The sequence below is a fragment of the Macrobrachium rosenbergii genome, chromosome 6, assembly GCF_040412425.1.
Source record: "Macrobrachium rosenbergii isolate ZJJX-2024 chromosome 6, ASM4041242v1, whole genome shotgun sequence".
In the NCBI taxonomy this organism is placed as follows: domain Eukaryota; kingdom Metazoa; phylum Arthropoda; class Malacostraca; order Decapoda; family Palaemonidae; genus Macrobrachium; species Macrobrachium rosenbergii.
In genome coordinates, this window is record NC_089746.1 from 2,507,622 (window position 1) to 2,533,897 (window position 26,276).

At 40.7% G+C, this 26,276-nt stretch overlaps 1 protein-coding gene across 3 annotated transcripts in view; it reads right to left on the reverse strand.

The window, feature by feature from the left end:
- The window catches only part of Bulli (regulator of MON1-CCZ1 complex protein bulli), a 441,067-nt gene that overhangs the window by 232,177 nt on the left and 182,614 nt on the right, over positions 1-26,276 (reverse strand). For all 3 annotated transcript variants that reach the window (XM_067104768.1, XM_067104769.1, XM_067104770.1), the window contains exons 6-7: positions 25,415-25,520; positions 3,770-3,955 (exon numbers count right to left, since the gene is read on the reverse strand). In XM_067104768.1, the coding sequence (XP_066960869.1) occupies positions 3,770-3,955; positions 25,415-25,520 (292 nt within the window). The remainder of the gene's footprint in view (positions 1-3,769; positions 3,956-25,414; positions 25,521-26,276) is intronic.

Here is a 26,276-nt window from a genome sequence, read left to right on the forward strand (position 1 = left end):
CCTCGGCGCCTTCAGGAGGCCAAGGACGCCTTCGCCGAAATGGAGTGGACTGGAATATGCAAGAAGGCCTCCAGCCCGTGGGCCTCTCTCCTCCACATGGTGCACAAACTCGATGGCTCCTGGAGACCCCGAGGCAACTACAAGCGGCTAAACCTCGCAACTGAACCTGACCATTACCTCCTGCCAAACATGCAGGACCTCACGGCCTCCTTCCACGAGGCCAAAATATTTTCCAAGTTGGATCTCTTAAAATCTCACTTTCAGGTACCAGTTGCTCCAGAGGATATCCCGAAAACCGCCATCATCACGCCCTTCGGGTCCTACGTCTTCTCCACCTTCGGCCTGTGGAATGCGGGGGCGACCTTCCAGCGGCTCATGGACAGCATCCTGCGGGACCTGAAGTTCTGCATCTGCTATGAAGATGATATCCTTATATTTTCCAGGTCCCATAAAGAGCATCAGAGGCACATCCAGGCCGTCCTGCAGCGCCTGCAGGAGAACGGCCTAGTCGTCAGGTTTGACAAGTGCACCTTCGGTGTCGAGAAAGCTGACTTCCTGGGCCACGAGATATCCCCGGATGGCGTCTGCCCACTCACATCAAAGGTCGCAGCCGTCACCAGGTTCCCTGTCCCCACCTCCGTCAAGGCCGCCCAGGAGTTCCTTGGGATGGTAAATTACTACAGGAGGTTCATCCCCGGGATTGCGCACACCATGGCCCCCCTGACGGAGATCCTGAAGGGCCAACCAAAATCCTTAGTGTGGGGACCCAGCCAGCAGCAGGTCTTCTCCCTGATGAAGGCCGCCCTCGCCGAGGCAACTGCCTTGGCCCACAAGGACCCCACCGCTCCCCTCCAACTGACAACGGACGCCAGAAGTGTCGCCCCCGCCTGCGGAGCCGTCCTGGAGCAGATCGTCGACGGCATCCCCCCCAGCCCATCGCCTTCTTCAGCAAAAGTTCAACCCGCGGAGGCCCGCTACAGCACCTTCGACAGGGAACTCTGCGCAGTGTACTGGGCGGTCCGGCACTTCAAGTTCCTCCTGGAGGGTACACCCTTCACAATCTACACGGACCACCAGCCGCTGGTCCACACCTTCACCAAGCAGGGGGACGCATGGTCTTCCAGGCAGCAGCGACACCTCGCGGCCATCGCAGAGTTCACCTGCTCAGTCAAGTACCTCCCTGGCAGGAAGAACCCTGTAGCAGACGCCCTCTCCAGAGTCGAGCTCAACGCGGTGCAGCTCAGGATCAACTACGGAGACCTCGCCCGGGAGCAGGCCGCCGACCCAGAGACTCCACCCTACCACACCGCCATCACGTCCCTGAAGTGGAGGGAGGTGGCCCTTGCCCCTGGGGGGTCCAAAGCTCCTCTGCAACATCAGCACCGGCCAGCCTCGCCCCCTGGTGCCCGCTCCCGCCACCACCAGGTATTCGACGTCATCCACGGGCTGTCCGGCAGGACGACGGCCAAACTACTGACGGAGAAGTTCGTCTGGCACGGAATGCAGAAGGACGCGAGGACCTGGGCGAGACAGTGTCTTCGGTGCCAAACCAGCAAGATAGGTCGTCACACCGAGTCCGGGGTAGGCAAGTTTCCACAGCCGGGGCAGCGGTTCGGCCACATACACATTGACGTCGTCGACCCTCTTCCCCCATCAGGTGGGGCCAGATATCTCCTGACGATTGTCGACCGCTCAACCAGGTGGCCCGAAGCGACGCCCATGCAGGAAGCCACCGCCAATGCGTGCGCCGAGGCCCCCCTCTCCAGCTGGATCAGCCGGTTCAGCGTCCCAGACCACATAACCACCTAGGATAACGGGTCATGCAGGATCAGCCATACCCACTCATTTAAACTGTTTTATGTAAATATTTACCTGTTACCAACTTGTATGTTATATGTTTCTTATGCTCAGGAATCAGAATGTATTCAACTTCATTAGTGTCCATTTTTGTAACTCAGCATGTACTGTATTTGTTCACTGTATTTATTGTCAAATGTTATTGACCTCAGGTCACCCTGGCTCTCATTGTACACCTCAGCGTGACGTCAGTCTGCCGCTATATAAACCACCTGTGTCCTCAATAAATCAGCAGTAACTTTATCTTGCTCGTTTCTTTCGCACCTCTTAAAAACTCAGTTCACCCCCCCACTCTCTCTCTCTCTCTCTGATATAAGAGAGAGAGAGAGAGATTTTTTATGCATATGTGATATGTACGGTATATGTTTATTTGTTTAGAATATAGCTTTATAGATAAATGTGACATTACTTTGTCATTCATTTTTTCATATTTGCCATGCTATAATTACAACTTTTTGCATTTTAATAATAATGTACATTACTGGTGTTTGAACTGTTAAAATACCCAGTGAACTATTAAAATAGGCAGTTACAAATGTTTTAGTTTAAGGTATACAGGGTATGACAAAAAAATTATTTACTAATTTTCAAATATTAAATAATGTAAAAACAGCAAAATATTAATATAAATGTAAACACAGCAAAATATCAATTCATTAAGGAAAATATAGTAAACTGGCCAAGATTTTAGCACAATTCTTTGCTTTTCCCAATCTTTTACTGTTATGAATTCTCCCACTTAGGGGGAGGGATGTAGGCCTAACTGGCAATCATCTTGACATACTGACAAAGAACCTGGGCAAATGGGGTCTCTCTCTCTCTCTCTCTCTCTCTCTCTCTCTCTCTCTCTCTCTCTCTCTCTCTCTCTCTCTCTCTCATAAAACATGAATAATTTCCATCTTTTGATATCTCTTGATAAAACATGAATAATTTCCATCTCTTTGATATCTCTCTTGATCTTCTCTCTCTCTCTCTCTCTCTCTCTCTCTCTCTCTCTCTCATAAAACATGAATAATTTCCATCTTTTTATGTCTTTTGATATTTAATGCACGACTATCTCTCTCTCTCTCTCTCTTTCCAAAGTCATTCTCTCTTTCTTTGTCATAAATCATGAATAATTTTCCTTTTGATATTCAATGTAACAACAACCTCCCTCTCTCTCTCTCTCTCTCTCTCTCTCCATAATAATTCATGAATAATTTCACTCTTTTCGCATTTAACATAAGGACAACCCCCATCTCTCTCTCTCTCTCTCTCTCTCTCTCTCTCTCTCTCTCTCTCTCTCTCTCTCTCTCTCTCTCTCTCTCTCTCTCTCTCAGGGATAATTTGATTAGTTTTCACAAGTAGCTGTAAGCCATATATTTTTAAGGGTAATGTTGTAAGATGACTCTGAAATGATACTAACATTTTTCAAGATGATAGTTTAAGGTATATTAAAAGTCCTGTTGTCAAGCTGTCTTAACTCATGGCCTTTTCCTCACAACAAGACTGTATACTGTACTATAGTACTATATGAATACATTTTAAGGAAAAATGAGTTTACTGACTTGCATTTGTTACTAAAGCTAAAGCATAGTGCTTATTTTTTCATGTAGGTCAGGGTTTGAGGTAAAAAGACTGGGCTATGGGGTTGGTCATTTGCAAAATTGTTGTTTTCCAATAATGAAAACATTATGGATTTTTTAGTTTGATAACAAAAAGATACTGTATAATACATTGATGTAACACTTTATTAACTTGAGAATGATTTTAAATACTTTTTATTTCTCATTTATAGTTTCAAATCACAATATCTTCTATTATTAGAAAGATGAAAATGTACTATACCTACAATTCAGCAGATTAGTCTCCCTATGAAGAAAGAACAAACAAAATTATGGGGCTGGCTAACTTCATGAAAACTAGTACATACCTGAAATACAACCCAAGTAGGTGCATATAGCTGACAAGGCACAGATATTGGCTGAGCTGAGGTTGGAACAGCCCCGGGTTCTGTGAGTGAAAATGGCTGTACAGACTTTGGAACTGTGATTGGAAACACTGAAGTAACTCCACCACTAACTTCTCCACCCAATGCAACATCAAACAGCAATGAAGTCTGAAAAAAATATAAATAAAGTGGTTTGTTATTCCAATATTTTCATAATGCTTGTACATAAATAAAATATTTTAGATCTTGACCCAAACATTTGGGAATCAGACAGCCAACATCTAGAACTTTTCAAAATGTTATTAGTTCTGACTTATACACCCGTGATGGTAAATTTAACAAAAACTTTACCTACCACAAGTATGTAGATGCAGGTCATTCTGATTGACAAGACTATTCATGGGGTATCAGTTATACAGATAATAAACAAGGGAGGCAACTTACCCCTGAGAAGGAAAGTATTCTGCCATGCAAGAAGCCTAGTCATGGCGTTCAGGGTTACAACTAAAACTCAGTGTTTACAAACTAGTAGAGGCAGAAATAATAAAAATTAGATCTATAAGGGATGAAAGCGCATACATGCCAAACTTGTAAGTCTGCTTTGACATGATTTGCACCTTGTACAGTCTTAAAATCAGTGCCCCACATGGTATGAGAGACAGCTTTCAATATACAGTAGACTCCTTTGTAATCCTGTGTTTAAACAACCACAACTCTCATGCAACTGGTTCGCATTCCTTTGCTACCAAATCAAGAAATATATATATATATATATATATATATATAGATATAGAGAGAGAGATATATAGATAGAGAGAGAGAGAGAGAGAGAGAGAGAGAGAGAGAGAGAGAGAGAGAGAGAGAGAGAGAGAATGTTTACTTCTAAAAAAAATGCTGAATGCAAATCCTTTTTGCCATTCCATGGACAGTTCTTTGCTCCTTTTTAAATAGATAAACAGGCCTACTGTGGCCCTGACTGCCAATCAGACAATTCTACTACCCTTCCTGTGTGTAAGTAGATTTGCCGACCTTATGCTTACATGAGCTCTTGCTCTTGTTTTCCCTCTCATTCTTCTGATGACTTCAGTCGTCACCTGAAGTTCCCTGTTACTATTGCAAAATATTTTTCTTGGTCACTTCTTCTTCATGCCAGTGTTGTATTGACTATCAGGCAGAAGCTTGAAATTACTGAGCAGCTCAAAAAAGGCAAAAGCAAGAATAAGTTAACGGGACAATTTAATGTGGGTTCAACAACCATTTGTGACATAAAAGCAAAAAATTTGTGACTGTTAAAAAATTAGAAAGCTACCATGCAGTGGAATCTTGTCACACACTACTTAAGAGCAAGAACTGAGGATTTGGATAAAGTTCTATGAGAATGGTTTACAGTGAAAGGTTGGAGAAGGCTATTATTAGTGGCCATCTAATACTAGAGAAAGGCTGTGAATTAGCTGAAAAACTGATGATAAAAGATGTAGTGAATGCTTCTGAAGGATGGTTTACTTGTTTCAAAGTGCATCATGCCATTCAGAATTGGATATCTATGGTGAAATGAAGTCAGTTAATGACCCCTCAAGTTGATGGATTCAAGAAGTGTGCTAAAATAGTGGAAGAGTTTAATCTCACTCCTGAACAAATTTACAATGCCAACAAAACAGGCCTATTCTACATGTTCCTTTCACCTACAACACTGACTGGTGGGGCAGAGGTCACAGCAAAAGGCAACATGGCAGGAACACACAATTTTCAAGTGTGTGCTGTTGAAAAATATGCGAGACCCAGTGTTTTAAAATTTTAACTAGCCTCCCTGTGACTACGGTGCCCAAGGAAATGCAAAGATGGACAAAGCAATATTTCTCACATGGTTTAGGCCGTGTGCGAATAATTCCCAGGCGGACAATTTCCATCCAGACAACTTCCATGAGGAAAACTGCCAGTATGGGCAATTGCCAGGCTGACATTTGTCACCCGGACAATTGCCATTGGTTCAAAAATACAATAGATAAAATGAAGGAAATAGTTACATTATAGTTACGGTAAGTGGAATTTTTTTTTTTGGCTGTTTCTTTCACAATTACAGTTTACTTATATTTTAATTATAATTTAGTTACATAATTTAGTTATTGGTTCGAAAATATAATACACAAAGTAAAGCAAAAATATCACATTTAATTCCAAAAAAATATAGTGGTATAAACCATGATTTTAATCCTATTATACAACTTCAGAAATATGTAAGTTATAAGCAATGGAACGTAGATAGGTAATTTTATCATCAGGATTATAGCGGCTGGCTATCTGCTCTAACGATTGTTTATGTTCTCATACTTAGTGGTAGTAGATCTCTCATCTCCTCTTTCCATGTGAAACACTTCTGTTTAGGATAAAACTTCCTCCTTCATGAGATGACCAATGAGTTTCCAAATGTTAGGGTGAGGGTGCTCAACATTATTTGATAGCACACTGTGAAAACCTTCGAGACTGTTGTTTGTTTGAGGCATAGACCTTTGAGTTCTTAGGTTCATATTCCAAATGGAAACTGGAAATAATGGAGTAGCTCTTCTGTGATTTCCACCTCTTCCTCTCATGACTCTAATGTAATTTACCTCAAAATATGAGAGAAATTCATCAGGGATATCGTCATCCTCTGAAAGTTCCTCAAAACCTGTAGGCACATCACCAATTGGTAAAAAAGCAAGTGCAGAGAAACAACGCATCTTAAGACAAAATTCATTATCACTGTGGTACCTAACCTTAAACCCCAAATCAACAATTTTCCTGTAATTCGCTTGGCAGAAGTGGAAGAAGCATCCACTCACATCAGTGTCAAGAAAAGTACATTTAATTGCGTTAAATGATCCTTTTTCAAAGTCACTCAATATAGTTGTTGGATTTTGTTGCAGGAAGTCTTGGATTTTTTTATAAAACATTTTGTTTCCTCTGTTTTGTTAGGAAGAAGAGCAAATATACGAGGAAAATGACACTTATCTACTTGGACATGGATAGTGAAAAGCTGATAAAAAATTGCTGGTGACACCTTAAAGGTTTCACCAACAGCCCAATGCTGTACCTTCTTAAATGCTCAAACCCTACTTCAGTAGCAAACGTCAGAATGCGATTATGGTCTTCAGCTCCTGAATCATAATGCAGAAACTTTTCCCCAGATGAAAGGAGTTGAAAATTTGTTGGAATGCAGAACCCTGCCCTTTCCATAGGGATTGCAGGAGCACTGAAAGTTTGCTGCCTCCATCAACAAATATTTCTACTTGGATGCTGGACGTCTTGTACTTCAGCTCCAACTGCGACTGTCTGACTGCGACAAACAGCTTCCAACTAAAGATCTTGTAGATGAATTATTCCAGGCAACATCATCTTTTAGCTTTACAACAGCACGCTTGGCATCAACTGTACTTTTAGATGCTTCATGATTATGTTCGTTGATAGTTTTTATCAACTCATAGTTTTCAGCTTTTGATTTTGTGTGTAATTGTGCTTTACACTATTTTTTTTTCTTCTTTGCACACTCCCAGTAAATTACAGATTTGTCACTATTGTATCCATTTTGATGGTACATGTACTGCAGACCATCAACTACAATATCTTTGCCACGCTCACTTTTAATAGTAGAAGCCATAGCTAAGGGCTGTAGAAAGTAACTAAAAATGTTCACTACCAGAGTCTGGAAGTGTGAAACACAATAGATGGAACCCATGAAGGACTAAAGTATTGCCTAGGCTCACAAACAAGCATTTTGCTTAAAAACACTTAACAGAATATTAACTAAATGAGCAATTTTGTATAATAACACTTATTCTGACTCAACTAAGATTTCTAAACAGAATTTTGCTTTGGACCACTTATTTAAACTACAGATATCCAAACAAGTAATTTGTAAAAGAATGCTTATTAAGAATAATCTTTTATATGAAACAAATGAATTAAGCATGGAAACTGTCCACCTGGAAGTTGTCCGACTGTCTATTGTCCGCATGACAATGGCACTGGCAATTGTCCGGATGGCTATTGTCAGCTTGGCAATAGTCTGGCTAGCAACTGTCCTAGAACCGGTTTAGGCATGTATTTGTGCCAAGTGTTACAGACAGACAAAGGATCTCTCTCTCTCTCTCTCTCTCTCTCTCTCTCTCTCTCTCTCTCTCTCTCTCTCTCTCTCTCTCTCTCTCTCTCTCTCTCGGGGGGTATAAAAACGGGAAATCACCATGGGTGGGTCTGCAACCCTTACCCATTGTAAAACCAGTCAAGTGTCAGATGATAGAAGTAAACTCATATCTTCCTCAAGTTTACCTATCTTTTTCTCGTGAGCCACACTGGGAGTATTAGAAGACAGAGGAGTGAGAGATGTATCAGACTTGTCAGGCAAGGGAGGAGGAACAACATTGGAAGGAGGAGGAATAGGTAGACTTATGGCTGGACCTTACTAGCTGTCTAAGTAATCTACTGGCAGCTTTATCTTCGATACTTTACAAAATTATTAATTTTCCCATTACACCATTCCTTACATTCTTCACAATGGGAAGAAATATCACACTCACTACCACTACAGGTAACACACACTGTGAACATCATGCCCAACCAAATACACATAGTTAACACAAAACTCATTCCTACTGAATCTAACACTTCTATCTACACTTGACGCTGAAGATATACTGTAATGCAAAACAATAAACAAGCACATTACTGTACCATACAGGAAAAAATCAGCCAAGATATAATAAAAATTTCTGATAGCTTAGTCACTTGTTTCCACCTCAAGGAGTTACCTTTCATGGGTCTGTCAGAGTTCCATAGTGACCAAACTAAAATCAAATAATTTTCTTTTAGTGGGTCTCATGGCCAGGTATTGTGTCATAATGATAAACACTAACAAATGATGGAGTATGTAATGGACTCAAAGATAAGAGGGGTTCTTCCTTCGCCAAACCTGTAAGTAGAGGAAGTGATAAATGAGCATGCGCAGTCCACCATATTGTTGACAATGGAATGGCATGGAGAGCTAGAAGCCATTACCTTCTTTGGTCACTTTGGATCAGTTTCATTTGTAAGTGCTCCAAATTTCATAACCACCTAAGGAAGAAAGTTAAGTGCCTAGTTTTAAGTTCCAGCTAAAGTTTTAGTTTTGAACTTTTGGAATTGGTAGTTAAATTGTGTGTGAAAGCCGAAGACAGCTTTTCTTGCTAACACATGGCCGGTGCTTAGTCATAATCAACTGACTGTTAGTTGAGAAAAGTGCAAATTATTTTTAAATTTGCCATTTCAATTAGATGTTTTAACTAAAAGAAATGTTCCACAATTTATCATTAATATAGAATATTTTTTTAGATTATACACAAAAGGGATACATAAGGCCTGATGCTAGAAATGTCTACAATACTGTAGGCAGTAGCCTAGATTAGATTAAATGAGAATACCTCAGATTAGATTAATAGTGGATGTTGTCTGTAGCCTATAACCTAGGATCACATATCCTTAAGCATGAACTAAATAACCTAGATTAAGTAGTAACCTAAATTAGGGTAACCCAATTTAAGAAATATCCTATTAAGGGCCTAAGCAGTAACTTAAGACCAAGGACCCTAGGATTGGATAATAAAAATAATCTGGACAAAACACAATGGTAGCCTAACTATAAGGCTATATACTAGTACAATTTTCCTTTTTTATATAGCCTATACACCTAAGTGTGATCTAAATAATCCGGATTAGGCCATACCTTACATTAGATTACGTGATAACCCTTACGAAACAGCAGTAGCTTAGACCAGGTAGCCTAGGACTAGATGAAACAATCCTGCCTAGATGAAATTGTAGCTTCGCATTAAGGCTACATATTAAGATAAATTTGTTTTATGTAACCCATATCTTTAAGTGTGAATTAAGTACCCTGAATTAGGCAGTAGCCTAGTTTAGAGTAAGTAAGAACACTTTAAGAAAGATCCTATCATGGCCTGAGTAGTACCTTGAGTAGCCTGGGATTAGATGATAAAAATCTGGGCTACACAAAATGGCCTAGCTATAAGGTTACTAGTGAATTTCTGTTTTGTATCGGCAATAACCTATACTAGGTTAAGTGAGAACGTTATAAGAAATATCTTATTATTGGCCTAAGTAATATCTTAGACAAGGTAGCCTGGGGTTAGATAAAACAATATCCTGGGCTAGACAAAATAGTATCCTAGCTATACGGCTACATATTAGTGAGTTTATGTTTTATATAGCCTATACATTAAAGGGTGATCTATATAATCTGGATTAGGCAATACCCTATACTAGGTTAAGTGAGAACATTGTAAGAAATATCCTATTATTGGCCTAAGCAGTAGTTTAGACCAAATAGCCTACGATTAGATATAAACAGTAACCTAGGCTAAATTAAATGTAACCTAGTTTTTAAGGCTAGGTAGCCTATTTGTGAGGCTATATATTAGTGGAGTCTTAAGTAGCCTGTATCCTTAAAGGTGATATAAACCTTTTAGTGAATATCCTGTTATTAGCCTAACCAGTAGTTTGGATTAAATAAAGCAATGACCAAATATCAGACAGTATTCTTAAAGCATTACAGTAAACCCCGTATTTGCCGTCTCACTATTCACGGACTCATGTATTCGAAGATTTCTCTGTGGAACATATCTACCCATTATTCGCAGAAAATTCACCCATTCCGGTATTTTTAACTGACAAATATTCACTAATTACTGTATTTTCATATTTTCATGACTAAATGCACTTTTTGTGAGAAAACTATTAAAATACTCAGGTATAAGTAAGCATTTTTAGAGGGTTCTTTTGTGTTTAAACTATCAAAATAGGCAGTTCTTAAGTATTTTTTGACGGATTTTAAGTATTTGAGGATTTTAGCTATTTGCGGGGGTGTGTGGTACGCATCCCCCACAAATACGGGCGGGTTTACTGTATTGCAACGAGCCTGAATAAATTCGACTACACTGTGTATCAGTAGGTGGTATGGTTGGTCCTGACCCAATAGGCACTACAGCAGAAAACCAGGGATCTTCCTCATAGGTGGGTGTGGTAACTATTGCTGGGGGAAGGTGTGACGAAACTGCAACCAAAACCAGCATGCTTAAGTAAGTCACTGTAGAACCATATCCTAAAACATAAGTTCGTGCTCAGTTTCTTGTTCTTTGTTACCAAACCTAAGGGTTATTTGGAATAAAGAATGGGGCTAACTTGTGGCTCGACCTGGGACCAGAAATGTTTTTTTCTTTGGGCTGTTGGGATTAAAATTTGAGAACTTAAGCCTTTTCGTCAACTGTCAATTTCTTTTTAAAGGTCCTTGAGGAAGAAGCAAGTGACTATGCTATCAAAAAACCAGTTTTGACATAGGAAAAACCTATTTTTTGGTAATCACTGTAGAGTTCTCAAAAGCCTCCCACTTCCCTGACAAAAAGGCATAGGATTTGGGCAGGGGATCATCCTGCACTGACTAGCAGAAAGTAATGGCTTCTTGGTCTCTGTGCCAGTCCGTTGTCGACAATACAGTATGGTGGACTGCGCATGCGCACTTATCATTTCTTCTTGCAGGTTTGGCGAAGGAAGAACCTGGGTATAGCTTCGCTGTAAGATAAGGGGAAAAGCCCTCTTATCTTTGAGTCTGTTACATGCACCATCACGTTGTAGTGTTTATCATTACGACACAATAACTGGCCACAAGACCGACTAAAAGAGAATTCTCTGATGATCGTTTGGTCACCACGGTGCTCTGACCAACCCATGGAAGGTAACTCCTTGAGGACTCAACAGCGACTACCAAAAATAAATTTTTCCTACGTCAAAACCTGTTTACAGTATTACTGTCAATTCAAACCGTATGCACAGGGGCACAGTAATGAGAATTCTGACAAGAAGGTAAACATTCCAAAACCACCTGGTGAGAAACAGGTGATTACATACAGTCAAACCAGGTCAGCCAAGCATTTTTCTTTTTTTTATTTTGAATGTCAATTGCACTTACGGCACAAAAATGTAAGCTAACTTTATCTGTAGGCAAGATTCATCAAGAAATAATAAAAAATACTTAAAGTGAGCAGCATTAGTAAAATAAGGTTCTCAATTGGGAGGCTTTTTATAAAGTACTCCTTTGATTATCTGCAATTACAAAATAAAGACCCTGTCAGATAAGGTCAAATACAACTACAGATACAAAATGGCAATTCCATACAGTTACGACCCCCTACCTTGTCAATATCACAATACCATAAAAACACTAACTATGCTTACAAACAACAACCATTACACTTTAAACTGAAAACTTGATGCAAAAGGCAATTAGCTAGTTTACTTTCCCATATCTGTAACAAAATATACTATGTAAATACACTTTGTAAAAAAATCAATGCAAACACTCTCTCTCTCTCTCTCTCTCTCTCTCTCTCTCTCTCTCTCTCTCTCTCTAAATTGTATGTTCAGTACACTACCGAATAACAAAGTCAATACAGTATATACAAGCCATGTCACTTCCAGGCTGCCACGTTTGTTTATATTTAGGACAAGGTACACAGTGCTCCAAATGGCCTCTGGACATGACAATCAGCTTGGTGGGTGGGTAATGGCAAAGCCTATAAATACTTTTTTGGTGATAGTAGGGTCTGTCACAGCTTTTCTGGATCGGGTCCCGTGTCAGCCGATGAAAAGTCCATTCAGCACTTATTTCTAGGTAATTCCGTTGCTAGATACCAGAGAAAGCTAAACCCTTTAACCCAGTGTTCGGATGCATTTGATATTTGATGATTATCATGGATGTTTCTTTTGTTTTTTGCCATTTCCCTTCACGTCCACATCGTGTTGGGTATGGTCCTCCTCTTGTTTTGTATTGATATTTTTCTTTATGGGTTGGTGTTAGCTTTGGTTTCCTTTTTGGGGCGTTAGGCTTTTGCCCCCTTTTTTTCCATAAAAAAGGGGGGGAGGGGATGGTCGTTCCTTCTTTCCGTTCACATGCCCTTCTAGGGTTTTGTGTTCGTTTTTTCCATGCGGCGCTTTCCTTAAGTTTTACCAGGGTCTTCTCCTTTATGTTCCCTTCCCCTGTTTCGGCTTTCTGCGTAGGCTAATAAGCCTCTCGTTAAGCTGGAATAGCGGGGGACCTCATGTTGCTTCCCTCTCCCTGTTTCAGCTTTTCGCGTGAGGCTAATGAGCCTCTTGGTTAAGCTGGGATAGTTAGGGGCTTCATGTAGCCTACCTAGTTTGGTATTTACTTAAGGTTAGTTCTAGTTTTTGGTTATGTCGACCCATCCTTTTCCTAGCCTATAGCCTGTGCCCCCTTCCTCTGCATGGTTGGCCTCTCTTTGCAGTGCGGTCCGTGACTTTACCTTTGTTCTCTCCCTCCGGGGACTGTTAGTGGCCGGGAGAGCTTCCCCCTCTCCTGTCCACCATCTTTGGCCATGTTTATCTCCCTGTTTCCCCCCCCCCTTGGAGGAGGTTTTCCCTGTTCCTCTCCTGCTTCTCTCGCGTTTGCTGGGTAACGACTCAGTCAGCGTGTGGGCGGGAGGACACGGAACGCCCGGATTGTGCATTCCCACTCTCTGGTCGTTCCTTTTCGGTTCTTCCTCCGGGGTTCCCATTCCTCCCCTTCATACGTCTTCTCCGGCGTGTCGTTTAATTTAGCGACACTCCGGTTCAGTCCCTTCTCAACCGTTGCCAGTTAGAGCTTTCCGCCTGACTGTCTTCGTGTTGAGCTCTTGGCGTTCCCTGACCTTAGCTAACTACTGTCTTCTATCGGAGCGCATTCCTTGCTTCCCCGCTCCGGCGGTTCTAGCGTTTATCGGTCTTCCGTTATCGCTAGTTTCATATTATTTTTAGTTGCTGGGAATACGCTTTCTCCGGACAGTTTAACCTTCCCATTTCATTTCATTTCACTTTGTATCCGTCACTTACTTTAAGGCACGTTACTCCGGCTAGTTCGGTAAATTTGTTTTGCTTTATTTATTATTATTATTTTTTTGCTTGTATGAGTTTTTACCAGGTTACCTCCCGGATCATTCGGCTGGTTTCACGGCTTGGTTTAATACTGTGTTGCTCGGCACACTACTCCGGCACCTTACACAGTGTACTCATAATCTCATACTCTTACAGGTGGTACGCTGCCAAGAAGAAGGGTGCTCCGCGGCCCTCCATCAGGCCAGCGACCCACGGTTTGTCGGTCTCACCGGATGTGCGGTCCACGTAGGGGATCTTATTGTTTGGCACCTGACGGATGTGATGTTTGCTACGCTCTTTACGAGCAGGCTATCGATGATTCGGTAGGTAATCATGCATCTTTCCTTCTTAGCCAACTATAATGTTTATAATTTTATCGATTCCCTCCGCCGGTAAGACGACAATAATGTTTTTCTTCCGGCAGGCTGACCGCAAGTCTCGTGATTCTTGATTCAGGCCCTCAAAGTCTGGGTTAGCGGCTTTGGGCGCAGCGAGGAGCTGGCAATCCCTACATACTCTCGAAGGACATTTGTAATGTCCTTTTCCCGGCGCTTGGATCACAGCTTCTGTCACCGGCGAGGTTGCTGCTCCGTTGATTGCCGGGATTTCGGAGTTGACCCAGCCCTCTCCAGACGGTTCGGCTTTGAGCGGCGGCGCTCGGAAGAGGCGGGCGGAACTCGATCCCGACCTTGAGTCTCGAGCATTATCCCAGAGCATCAGGCAGGTAAGGGGGTAAGTGAGGCAGGTTCTTCACTGTTTACCTCTCCTTCTTCCTCTGTTGCTTCTTTTAAAGGCTTCTCTAAATCTTCATACCTTTCGGCACGTCTGGGTCTATTGCCCGAAGGTGAAGTCCTTTAAAAGAAAACCTTACCTACTCCGCAGACCGGTATGGGGTCCCTCCGCGGCGGCACGGGCAACGAGCCCGTCCGTCGACGAGTACAGCCTCCCCTTCCGGGTCCCAGGCGGAGCCTCAATCACGTCAGGTAGTTCCCCCCTCCTCCTTCCTTGGATACACTTCAGTTCTTTGAACAGTTCCTGGAAAGAATCGACACGAGGTTTGAGAAGATCGACGCGAGGGTAGACAGTAAGCTGTCTGGTCTTGCTTCTTCTCTTCACTCCCTTTCAAGAAGGTGGAATCTCAACAACGTTCTAGGCATTCTGTTCCTGACCCTTCCACTCTCCCTCCCTTCGATCTAGGGAATCCTTGGCGTCTCACCCTTTATGCTCCAGCACGAAGGTACTCTTACCATAGAGGGTTTAGGCACGAGGAGAGTGGAAGAGTTAGAGTTCTATCCTCCGGACCTGACATCTCCCTACACTGGTTTTGCCAGGCTGAAGGGAGAGGTTTGGAACAGGTCTGATAAAGTCCCTAAGGAGACGGTCATCTATCCTAGGGACCAAGCCCAGTCGTCTTTGATGAGGACCCTTACGGAGTGGCAAGCGGAGAACACTAAGCTCACACCAGCTAAGGGAGTGTTCACTATGTTCACTCTCAGTGATGTTCTCCTTCTCCCTTGCGCTCGAAAGTGGCCTCCTGACTAGCCAGGCTTGCTTGAAGGTAAACCCCTTCCTCATCTCCGTGAGACGGACCCTACATCGCTCGTCTTCCCGGAGGCACTGACTTTGGAAGGGAGCCCCTAATACGTTCTGGTGACTCGGCTTGACCCAGACTGCGCCTCTGATCTGTTCAGTGAGCAGCTCCCTAAGATCCCGAGTCGCTCTTGAAAACAGAGGCTGATACTAAGGAAAGGCTCGCCAGGTCTTTGAACTCTTTGGTTTTAGCGGAAGCAACTCTTTGGTTTACAGAGAAGATCCATTGTTCCAGGTCTTGACGAAATCTCTCTTGGCGAGTTTTCAACAAGATCTGTTTGACTTTATGACTGCCCGACTGGCCTGCCGAAGCACATCTTTTCAGCAGCCACAGTTCGGCATGAACCTAATAAGCTTCTTAAGAGTTCGATCTGGGGTGCTAATCTTTTCCCACAAGAAGAAGTTGATGCAGTCTTATCTGAGGCGGCTAGGGTCAATCAAAGCCTCCGTTCCCGTTGGGGCCTGCCCTATAAAAGGAAACAGTCTGATCTTGCCAGCCCTCCCACCAAGTCCAGTAAGAAATTTAAACACTTCAAACGTCTTCCAGCTCAGTCCTTGGTCCAGGTTCCTTTACAAAGTCAACCTTCGACCTCTTCCTCCCATCCTCCACCTCAGTATGTCCTGGTAAACCCGGCACATCAGTCTTTGGCTGCCCCTTCCTATGTCTCCTCCCCAGCTTTCAATCCTGCATATGAAAGTCAGGGGAAATTTCGCCCCAGACAATCAACCAGAGGCAATAAGCCCCGTGGCTTCGCTCGGGAAGGGGACCCCAGCTCCTCTCCCAGGAACAGGGAGGTAGAGGCTCCAGAGGGGGAAAGCAATCACAGGAACGATGACATACATCCTGTGGGCGGGAGGCTGTATCATTTTCGAGCTCGGTGGACCTTCTGTCCCTGGGCTCAGAGTATAGTTTCCAAGGGCCTAGGCTGGAGTTGGATCGACAATCCCCCTCCACCAGTCAAGTTTTATCAGGCTACGACCAAGGATCTCGAGGACTTTGTGGAGGATCTCCTACAGAAACAGGCTATAAGGAAAGTGAGGTCTCTGAAGTTCCAAGGCAGGCTCTTCAGTGTTCCAAAGAAAGGTTCCAACAAACGGAGAGTAATTCTGGACTTGTCCCGTCTGAATTCCTACATTCGTTGCGACAAGTTTCGGATGCTTACTGTCTCCCAAGTTCGGACCCTACTGCCCCGTGGAGCCGTAACCACCTCTCTAGATCTTTCCGGCGCCTATTATCACGTCCCGGTTGCGAGAAGGTTCTCCCCTTTCTGGGGTTCAGGCTCGGAAGGCAGGCATATTCCTTCAAGGTGATGCCTTTCGGCCTCAACATAGCCCCAAGGATTTTTACCAAGTTGACAGACACGGTCGTACAACAACTCCGGTCTCAAGGGATTACGCTGGCGCGCATATCTCGACGACTGGATCATCTGGGCATCCAGCGCCGAGGAATGCCGGAGAGTTACATCCGTGGTGGTCGACTTTCTAGAATCCTTGGGCTTTCGTGTAAACAGGAGAAGTCCCGCCTGGTTCCCAGCAGTTGTTTTCAATGGCTAGGAATCCAGTGGGATCTGAATTCTCACAAGCTCTCTCTTCCTCCTCCCAAGAGGAAGGAGATAGCCAGAGCAACCAGACAGTTTCTCAAATCCAAAAGGCCTCTCGGCGGACCCAAGAACGAGTCTTGGGCTCCCTTCAGTTCGCTTCAGTGACAGACCTGTTGCTGAAAGTGAAACTGAAGGATATCAACAGAGTGTGGCGGAGTCGGGCAAATGTCAGTCTCAGGGACAAGGTGTCTCTGATTCCCCACATCTTGAAGAAGCGACTCCGTCCTTGGTCGTCTGTCAAGAGCCTGTCCAAGTCAGTCCCCCTTCAATTTTCCTCCTCCGGCGTTGGTTATCCACACAGACGCCTCCTTAGCGGGTGGGGAGGATATTCTCAACACCAAGAAGTACAGGGACTTGGTCCTCATGTTCCGCCAGTTCCATATAAATGTTCTGGAGGCCATGGCGGTCTTCCTTACCTTGAAGAAGCTTCTTCCCCCAAGAAGATTCACATAAGGCTGGTTCTGGACAGCGCCACGGTAGTCCACTGCATAAACAGGAGGTTCAAAATCGAGCAGGATCAACCAGGTAATGATTGCACTTTTCTCCTTGGCCTGCAAGAACAAGTGGCACCTATCTGCCACCCATCTTGCAGGGGTCCGGAACGTCGTAGCAGATTCTCTCTCCAGGACAACTCCCCTCGAGTCGGAGTGGTCCCTAGACAGGGGTTCGTTCAATTGGATCTGCCAACTAGTTCGGGTCTGGAGGTAGATTTGTTTGCAACCAAGCTCAACAACAAGCTCCTCATTACGTAGCTCCCAACCTGGACCCTCAAGCTCTTTTCACGGACGCAATGTCATTGGATTGGAACAGGTGGAAGGTGATCTATCTGTTCCCTCCAGTGAACTTGTTGTTGAAAGTCCTCCACAAACTGAGGACGTTCAAGGGTCAAGTAGCTCTAGTGGCTCCCTACTGGCCAAAGAGCAGCTGGTTTCCTCTTCTACTAGAACTGAAACTTCGCCACATCCGAATCCCCAGTCCGAAACTAACACAAGTAGTACAAACTCAGACTGTGTCAGCTTCCTCAAAAATCCAAAATGCCCTGGCTTTGTGGACTTTATGAAGTTTGCGGCTCAAAGGGATGCTAACGTTGATCCTGTCAATACCATGTTCTTAGAATCAGATAAGCGGGCCTCCACTCTTCGTCAGTACGACTCAGCAATTAAGAAACTAGCACTCTTTTTAAGAGAATCTGAGGCTACAGTAATGACCATTAATTTAGCAATCTCCTTTTTAGATCACTGTTTGAGAAGGGTTTAGCCGCTAGTACTGTTACTACAGTCAAGTCGGCTCCACGTAAAGTGTTCTTGTATGGTTTCAAAATTGACCTCACAGACCCTTACTTTTCTTCCATCCCTAAAGCATGCACGTCTGAGGCCAGTAATTCGTCCACATACGGTTTCCTGGTTTCTAAATGACGTGTTGAAGTTAACCTCAGATATCGATAATCAATCCTGCCCCTACCTTTCCTTGTTGAGGAAAACGTTGTTTTTAGTTAGCCTGGCTTCGGGTGCTAGAATTTCGGAGCTGTCTGCACTCTCTAGGGAACCCAACCACGTCGACTTCCTTCCATCAGGAGGTTTTGCTGATTCCTCACCCTACCTTCCTGGCCAAAAATGAAGATCCGCAGCATAGGTGGTCGCCTTGGAAAATTCTTCCTCTGCCTCTAGACCTGTCCCTGTGTCCAGTTCATACTTTGAGGGCTTATTTAGACAGGTCCTCTCACATCTCTTCTGGGCCTCTCTTTATCAGGGAAGGAGGGGTAATCTCTCTATGTCTGCTATTAGACAACAGATCCTTTACTTTATCAAGCAGGCTAACCCTGACTCAGTCCCAAAAGTTCATGATATCAGAGCTGTGGCCACCTCCATTAATTACTTCCATTACATGAATTTCACGGATCTTACCAGGTACACCGGTTGGAAGTCACCCTTGGTTTTCAAACGTCACTATTTGAAATCCTTAGAAGCTCTTAAATTCTCAGCAGTCGCGGCAGGGAACGTTGTCCCTCCCTCTGGTTCCCTTTCTGATTCCTAGTCATTTCCTCCTCCACTGCCTCAGTTATCCTCACGGTCATTTCAGTCAGGCTTGCCGTGACTTCTCACCTGGCTGTGTTATCCATGTATTTGTCTAAATGACACATTTAAATTATAAGGTTTTCAATATTGTATAGTTATTTTGTTTATGTACTTTTTCACATTGTCATGTTAATTTTAAGCTAACATCAGTTTCTTTTGTACATTATTGTTATTGTTACTAGTGATTGAAAAGTTTCTTTTTGGACCTTCGGTCTTTTGTTCCCCTTAGAATTTTTATCTTTTTAGTTTAAGAATTATGTTTATTTCTCTGTTAAATTTTCATCGGCTGACACGGGACCCGATCCAGAAAAGGGATTTTGACGAAGGAAAAATCTATTTCTGGAGAGGGGACCGTGTCACCCGATGACCCACCTCCACCATGTGTCATGTCCCTCCCATAGTAAACATCATTCTAGTGGGGTGCTGCTTTCATGGAATGCGGCTAGCGGTGTTTTGTGTGCTGTCCACGGGTGGTACATGGGTTTGTAACGGCACCTCCCTGTGGGACTTTTGACCTTGGGATCTCTATAGGATAAGGTTCCGTGTTTTTGTAGTTCACCCTTTTCCATACACGACTCCATCTGATGGAGCTCGCTCTGGGGGTAGTAACTCCAGCATTTCATTTAGCTTTCTCTGGTATCTAGCAACGGAATTACCTAGAAATAAGTGCTGAATGGACTTTTTCATCGGGTGACACGGTCCCCTCTCCAGAAATAGATTTTTCCTTCGTCAAAATCCCTTAATTTTCCCAAATTAATGCAACTTGCTGGACAATGCCAGCTTATTGCTCAGCCTATGGCTGTAACAACGACAAGGTGTTTGAAAAGCAGATCCCGTCTGCTTGTCAGCAGCAACATCCTGTCTCAACTGCTGGGCAAAGTTGAGAAGCAGGTACCTTCCAGACAGGTTGTGTTCTGCACTCTCTACTACTATTTCAAATTTGACGCCAGAAAAATGCTTACTCAAAGTAACAAAGCAGAGATACTTCAGTATTTACAGTGTGCCCATGTATTTATGATTGTTTATATTGTACATTATGTATTTTTTTCAATTACCATTGTTACGTGGGTTTATTTATGTATGATCATAATTTCAGTCAACATTGGATGTACACATAAATAATAAATTTATTGGCCCCATCAATACTCTACAGAGTGAGATCTGTCCCTTCTATTTCACAATCTCCAGGTAGCCTTTAGGTGTATATTTCAACAGGCCTACCTAATATGATTCATAGTATGTCCTCCATATTACATTATGTACATGTTGTCATCAGCATCTGTGTTATAGTAAATAATGCCATAGTGCATCTGCCTTGCAGTAGAGCTTTACTGTTTAAATATTTATATCTACTGGGTTAGTTACTGTATTATTTTCTACATAATTGTAAATGATTGTGAATGTAAAAAATGGCAAAAGAATAACTATCATACATAATTATATTAAATAATGTTGGATCTAGTGTGACTAATACTGTACAATGTTCTACATTACTGTTGTATACATATAAATTATTTTAATGAAATACTGCAGTTTTTAATAATACTTAAAAACCAAGAATGCCGAATTTATCTCAGAAAGTAATGATATAAAATAAATTGCATTTAAGTAAGGGTTGAAGGTTTGACCCATTTCTATAGCCATAATTTTAACAGGTGTAAGCTGTCAGCTGAGGAGGTTGACTGCCATCGCATGATGTCATATGAACTGCCTGCATAGCTGTTTAAATAAATGCCATTGATATTTTACAAGTGTATATTTTCATTAATATTGCAGTGTGTGTGTGTGTGTGCATTGAAAGAGTAATAGTATTTTGGCCGTGAACTCTTTAGGCCAGGAAAATGCAGTATGAGTGATTGTGAGGCTGCCAGACTGGCCCTGTCATGCATTCAAATACTGTCTGTTCCACACAAAAGTACAGTACTGTATGCCTGTCCTTTCAACCCATCATAACATTGAAAATATGTATATCAACTTAAATCTGCTGTCTACAGTGCTCTAAGCAGAGCCTGTATATATTGGCTTTACTCTAAGCTAATAGTTATGCCCCATGGCTGTTTAGAGCGCTGTGCATCTTGCCTTAAATATAAGCAAACATGGGGTGCTGTTATAATCCAATGGGAAGCCAGGAAGTAACGTGGCTTATATATATATATATATATATATATATATATATATATATATATATATATATATATATATATATATATATATATATATATATATATATATATATATATTGTATATATAACTGCCTTGCCTAACCACATAAAAAGAAATACTAGAAAACATTTGAAAAACATTTTACATAAGAGAAGCAAACCTCTTTTTTTTTTTTCTTATACTCAGCAACCAACATGGTATGTATATAGGTATATATGGGTTACCCCATAGCCTACTTGTGTTTACCCACAGCCTACCACAGTTATATCACCATTAATATATTTCTATACAGCAACTTTATATCAGATGTTACATACTGTATTAAATTCCATTAGGTTTACTTATACAGTACTCTGATACCATATAGTGCCACAGACCCCAATGGGCTCTTTAAGTATGTAAATCTTAAGAATATTATTAAAAAGTTATCATTAATCTTCTGTTTTCTCATGATCACTGATTTCTCATTTCACCTTATCATGGAAACTGTGTGTATGTGTGTGTGTGTGTTTCTGTAAAACTCACCCTGATTTTACATCTTTGGTACATACGGTGTTTCTCAATGATGATATGTCAAAGGCAAATTCATTTTAAGAATGCTAATAAACAGTAATTAATCAACTTCTGTTTTATTGTAGTTAATGATTTTTCATTTCACCTCATAATATCACAGAAGCTTCACTTGTGTGTGTGTGCGCGTGTGCCTATTTACATCTACACATGGGATTTCATCGATGATATCATTTACCAGCTTTTTTAGTTGGAGCTAATATATCACATGCATCATAACAGTGCACAAGAGAATGTTTTATCACTCTTGATATTATATTTCATCGTAATCATTAATTTTCCAGTTCATCTCTTAATGCTGTTTTGTAACTTGCCCAAGTTTACAATCATGTTTCATAAGCTTCATTGGTAAAAATATCTTTATGTTTTTCATATCTTATGGAAGGATATTAACTTGTAATAAAATAATCATACACAACATAGAGAGAGAGAGAGAGCGAGAACATTTGATGCTGTGCTAAGAAACTCCCCTGCATACAGTGCAAACACACACACACAAATACTTCTCTTTCTCCCCATCATTTCTAATTTTTTTTATTTTTTGGTGTTTTGTCATAATTTTCATTGCATATTTTCAGATTTTCAGTTGATTTTTTAATGATTATCACCAAGAAAAAAACAATCATAAATATTCTTCCAAAAAATGCCATACAGCAACTGTTTCCCAACAGCCTAGAAAACAGTTGTTTCATGGATTGAATAGGTGAAATTACCAGTATATGAGAATTTTGATAAATATTTTTTTTATAAAAATACATGGATTTTATGCTACAGTGACGTGTCATATCGACACATGGCACATCTCCCCACATGGGACATGGCACTGGCACCCCACAGTAAAGCATTCATTAAAAATGAATACAATGCAAACTTCATCATCTCTCTCTCTCTTGCATTGCAAATGATTATTTTATCACAAGGTACTGTAATATCCTTTAGTAAAATGTGAAAAAAACAAATGTTAAAAACAACACAAAACAAAGTATTTTTAACAACCACAAGAAATCTACCACCCGCCTACCCCTTCCCCACCCATCCCACCCCATCCCCACCCGGGAAACTCCTTTCCCAGCAACCCACCTGCTCCCCACATTATTATTATGTATTCAAATAGTTTGACCAGACCACTGAGCTGAATATCAGCTCTCACAGGGATGGCCCAAAGGATTCTTTTTTTTATTTATATTTTGCCCATTAAACTACAATTTTTCAAAAACTTTATAATTGGATTCATTTCAAATGTTGAAATGAATGTTGATTTTCTGGCTATTCTTCTGTCTTCAAGACTCCAGAAGCTATGTTTACTGAGATATTAACCCTTTAACGCCGAAGCCCTATTTACAAAAACGTCTCCCGTATGCCGGCGGCGTTCGGTGAGTTAGCGCTGAAGCGGAAAAAGTTTTTTCAAAAATCACAGCACGCTTAGTTTTTAAGATTAAGAGTTCATTTTTGGCTCATTTTTTGTCATTGCCTGAAGTTTAGTACGCAACCATCAGAAATGAAAAAAAATCATTATCATATATAAATATTGGAATATATGACAGCAAAAAAAAAAACTCGTATATAATTGTATACAAATCGCGCTGTAAGCAAAACGGTTAAAGCTAATGACTTAATTTTTTTTAGTTGTATTGTACACTAAATTGCGATGATTTTGGTATATAACAAATTTTAAAATGATCAAAGCAACACAGAGAAAATATTATCACAAAATGATGCATGAATTGTGCGCTCAGATTTAAAAATTTTTTTCAAAATTCACCATAAATCGAAATATTGTGCTAGAGACTTCCCGTTTGTTGAAAAATGAAGCTAATTGATTGAATATTACTAGACTGTAAGTGTTTTAGCTTACAATTGCAGTTTTCGACCATTTCGGTCGAGTTAAAGTTGACCGAAAGTCGAATTTTTCTATTTATCGTGATTTATATGAAAATATTTCAAAACTGATAAAGCTACAACCATGAGTTATTTTTTTTTTTGTTGTATTGTAAATGTAATTGCGCACATTTTCATATATAAAATTTTATGTAACGACTAATATAAAACGGTGCAAATATTACGACAACGAGACGAAAGAATTTCTGAGATGTTCGGCGAGTTCCGCGCAGACGTTTGAAAATGTTTTTAAAAAATTCACCATAAATCGAAATATTGTGCTAGAGACTTCCAATTTATTGCAAAATGAAGGTAAACGATTGAATATTACTAGAATGTCAGATTTTTAGCTTACAATTGCGTTTTTTTACCATTTCGGTCGAGTTAAAGTTGACTGAAGGTTGAAATTTTGGCAGTTATCGTGATTTATGTGAAAATACAAAACTGATGAAAGCTACAACCATGAGCTAATTTCTGTTGTATTCTACATGAAATTGCACACATTTTCATATATAAAAGTTTATGTAACGACTAATGTAAAACGATGCAAGCATTACGACAACATGACGAAAGAATTTCTGAGATGTTCGGCCGAGTTACCACGCACAGACGTAAGCAAAAAAATTTTTTTTCAGAAATTCACCATAAATCAAAATATTGTGCTAGAGACTTCCAGTTTGTTGCAAAATGAAGGTACATGATTGAATATTACTAGAATGTAAGAGTTTTAGCTTATAATTGCGTTTTTTTACCATTTGGTCGAGTTAAAGTTGACCGAAGGTTGAAATTTTGGCAGTTATCGTGATTTATATGAAAATATTTCAAAATTGATAGAAGCTACAACCATGAGTTATTTTCTGTTGTATTCTACATGAAATAGCGCACATTTCCATATATAAAACTTTATGTAACGACTAATATAAAACAGTGCAAACATTATCGACAACGTGATGAAAAGAATTTCTGGCGCGGACGTAAGGAAAAAGTTTTTTCAAAATTCACCATAAATCGAAATATTGTGCTAGAGACTTCCAATTGGTTGCAAAATGAAGGTAAATGATTGAATATTACTAGAATGTAAGAGTTTTAGCTTATAATTGCGTTTCTTGACCATTTCGGTCGAGTCAAAGTTGACCGAAGGTTGAAATTTTGGCAGTTATCGTGATTTATATGAAAATATTTCCAAACTGATAAAAGCTACAACCATGAGTTATTTTCTGTTGTATTGTACATGAAATTGCGCACATTTTCATATATAAAACTTTATGTAACGGCTAATATAGAACAGTGCAAAAATTACAACAAAATGACGAAAGAATTTCTGAAATTTTCGGCCGAGTTTGCGTGGGCGTAAGAAAAAAGTTTTTAAAAATTCACCATAAATCGAAATATTGTGCTAGAGACTTCCAATTTGTTGCAAAATGAAGGTACATGACTGAATATTACTAGAATGTACAAGTTTTAGCTTACAATTGCGTTTTTCGACCATTTCGGTCGAGTCAAAAGTTGACCGAAGGTTGAAATTTTTTGTAGTCGGCGTTTGCTACGCCCACTCGGCATTCAACAGACAATTTTAGTCGACGCCATACGCCCAACAGGCGTTTAAGGGTTAACATGGCAAATTAAAGCTAATTATGACTGACTAGTTTGTTATGAAACTATGAATTACAAAATATGGTTTTGCTGAATACATTTAAATTAAACTTATTTTTATGAGAACTGGTTCTTCTCTTGCTGCACAACTAATATTCTTTAATATGTAAATGAGGATATAAATTTGAGCTGCATGTCTACAAACATACCTTGGATGCTTGATGATGAACAACAATGAGACTGTCAACAATGTTTACAGCAAATCTGCCAGTGAGTTCCAAGCGACATATGTATGAACGTTTGAAGGTCCCATCTCTGCAACAGCAATAAGAAAATTTGAGCCTTTTATTAAAAGCTTCAAATTGAACATAAATATACTTATTATACATAATACTCAATGCAACCAATAACCACAGAAATAACACATCAACTTTGGTATAATAAGCAATAAACATTATTATTATTATACATACTACTCAATGCAACCAATAACCACAGAAATAACACAACTTTGGTATAATAAGCAATAAACATTATTATTATTATTATTATTATTATTAACATAAACAATCATTCACTGTATTATCCATATGGCAGGTGTGCTATTTCTGCTAGATGTGTCAAATTTTTTACATAATGTGAATCTTTTGTGGTGAATCTCCTACTTGTTTTATTACAAACCCATTAATTGGCAATATCCTCTCTGTGCATCAGTGCAGTCCTCAAACACTCCACGATGAATACTTCCAACTAGCTCCTTAAGCACCACTATTGGCAGAAGAATCTTTCAAGCATTTTTAACACATAATACTACCTATTCAATTTTATTTCTTCCTGATGCTGGGTGGTAGTATTAAGATAATTTACAATTTCCCAGATATACAAACCTGAAGTCTCTTATACAGATATAACTTCAGTGAAAGCTGGTTCAGTCTTTGAACCTAAGTGACAAGGTAATTATTTAGTGACAAGGTAATTATTTAAGGCAGGTGTTTGTTATTGTTATTATTATAATTATAATTATTATTATTATTATTATTATTATTCAAAGGGAGTAAACCCCCCTTTGAG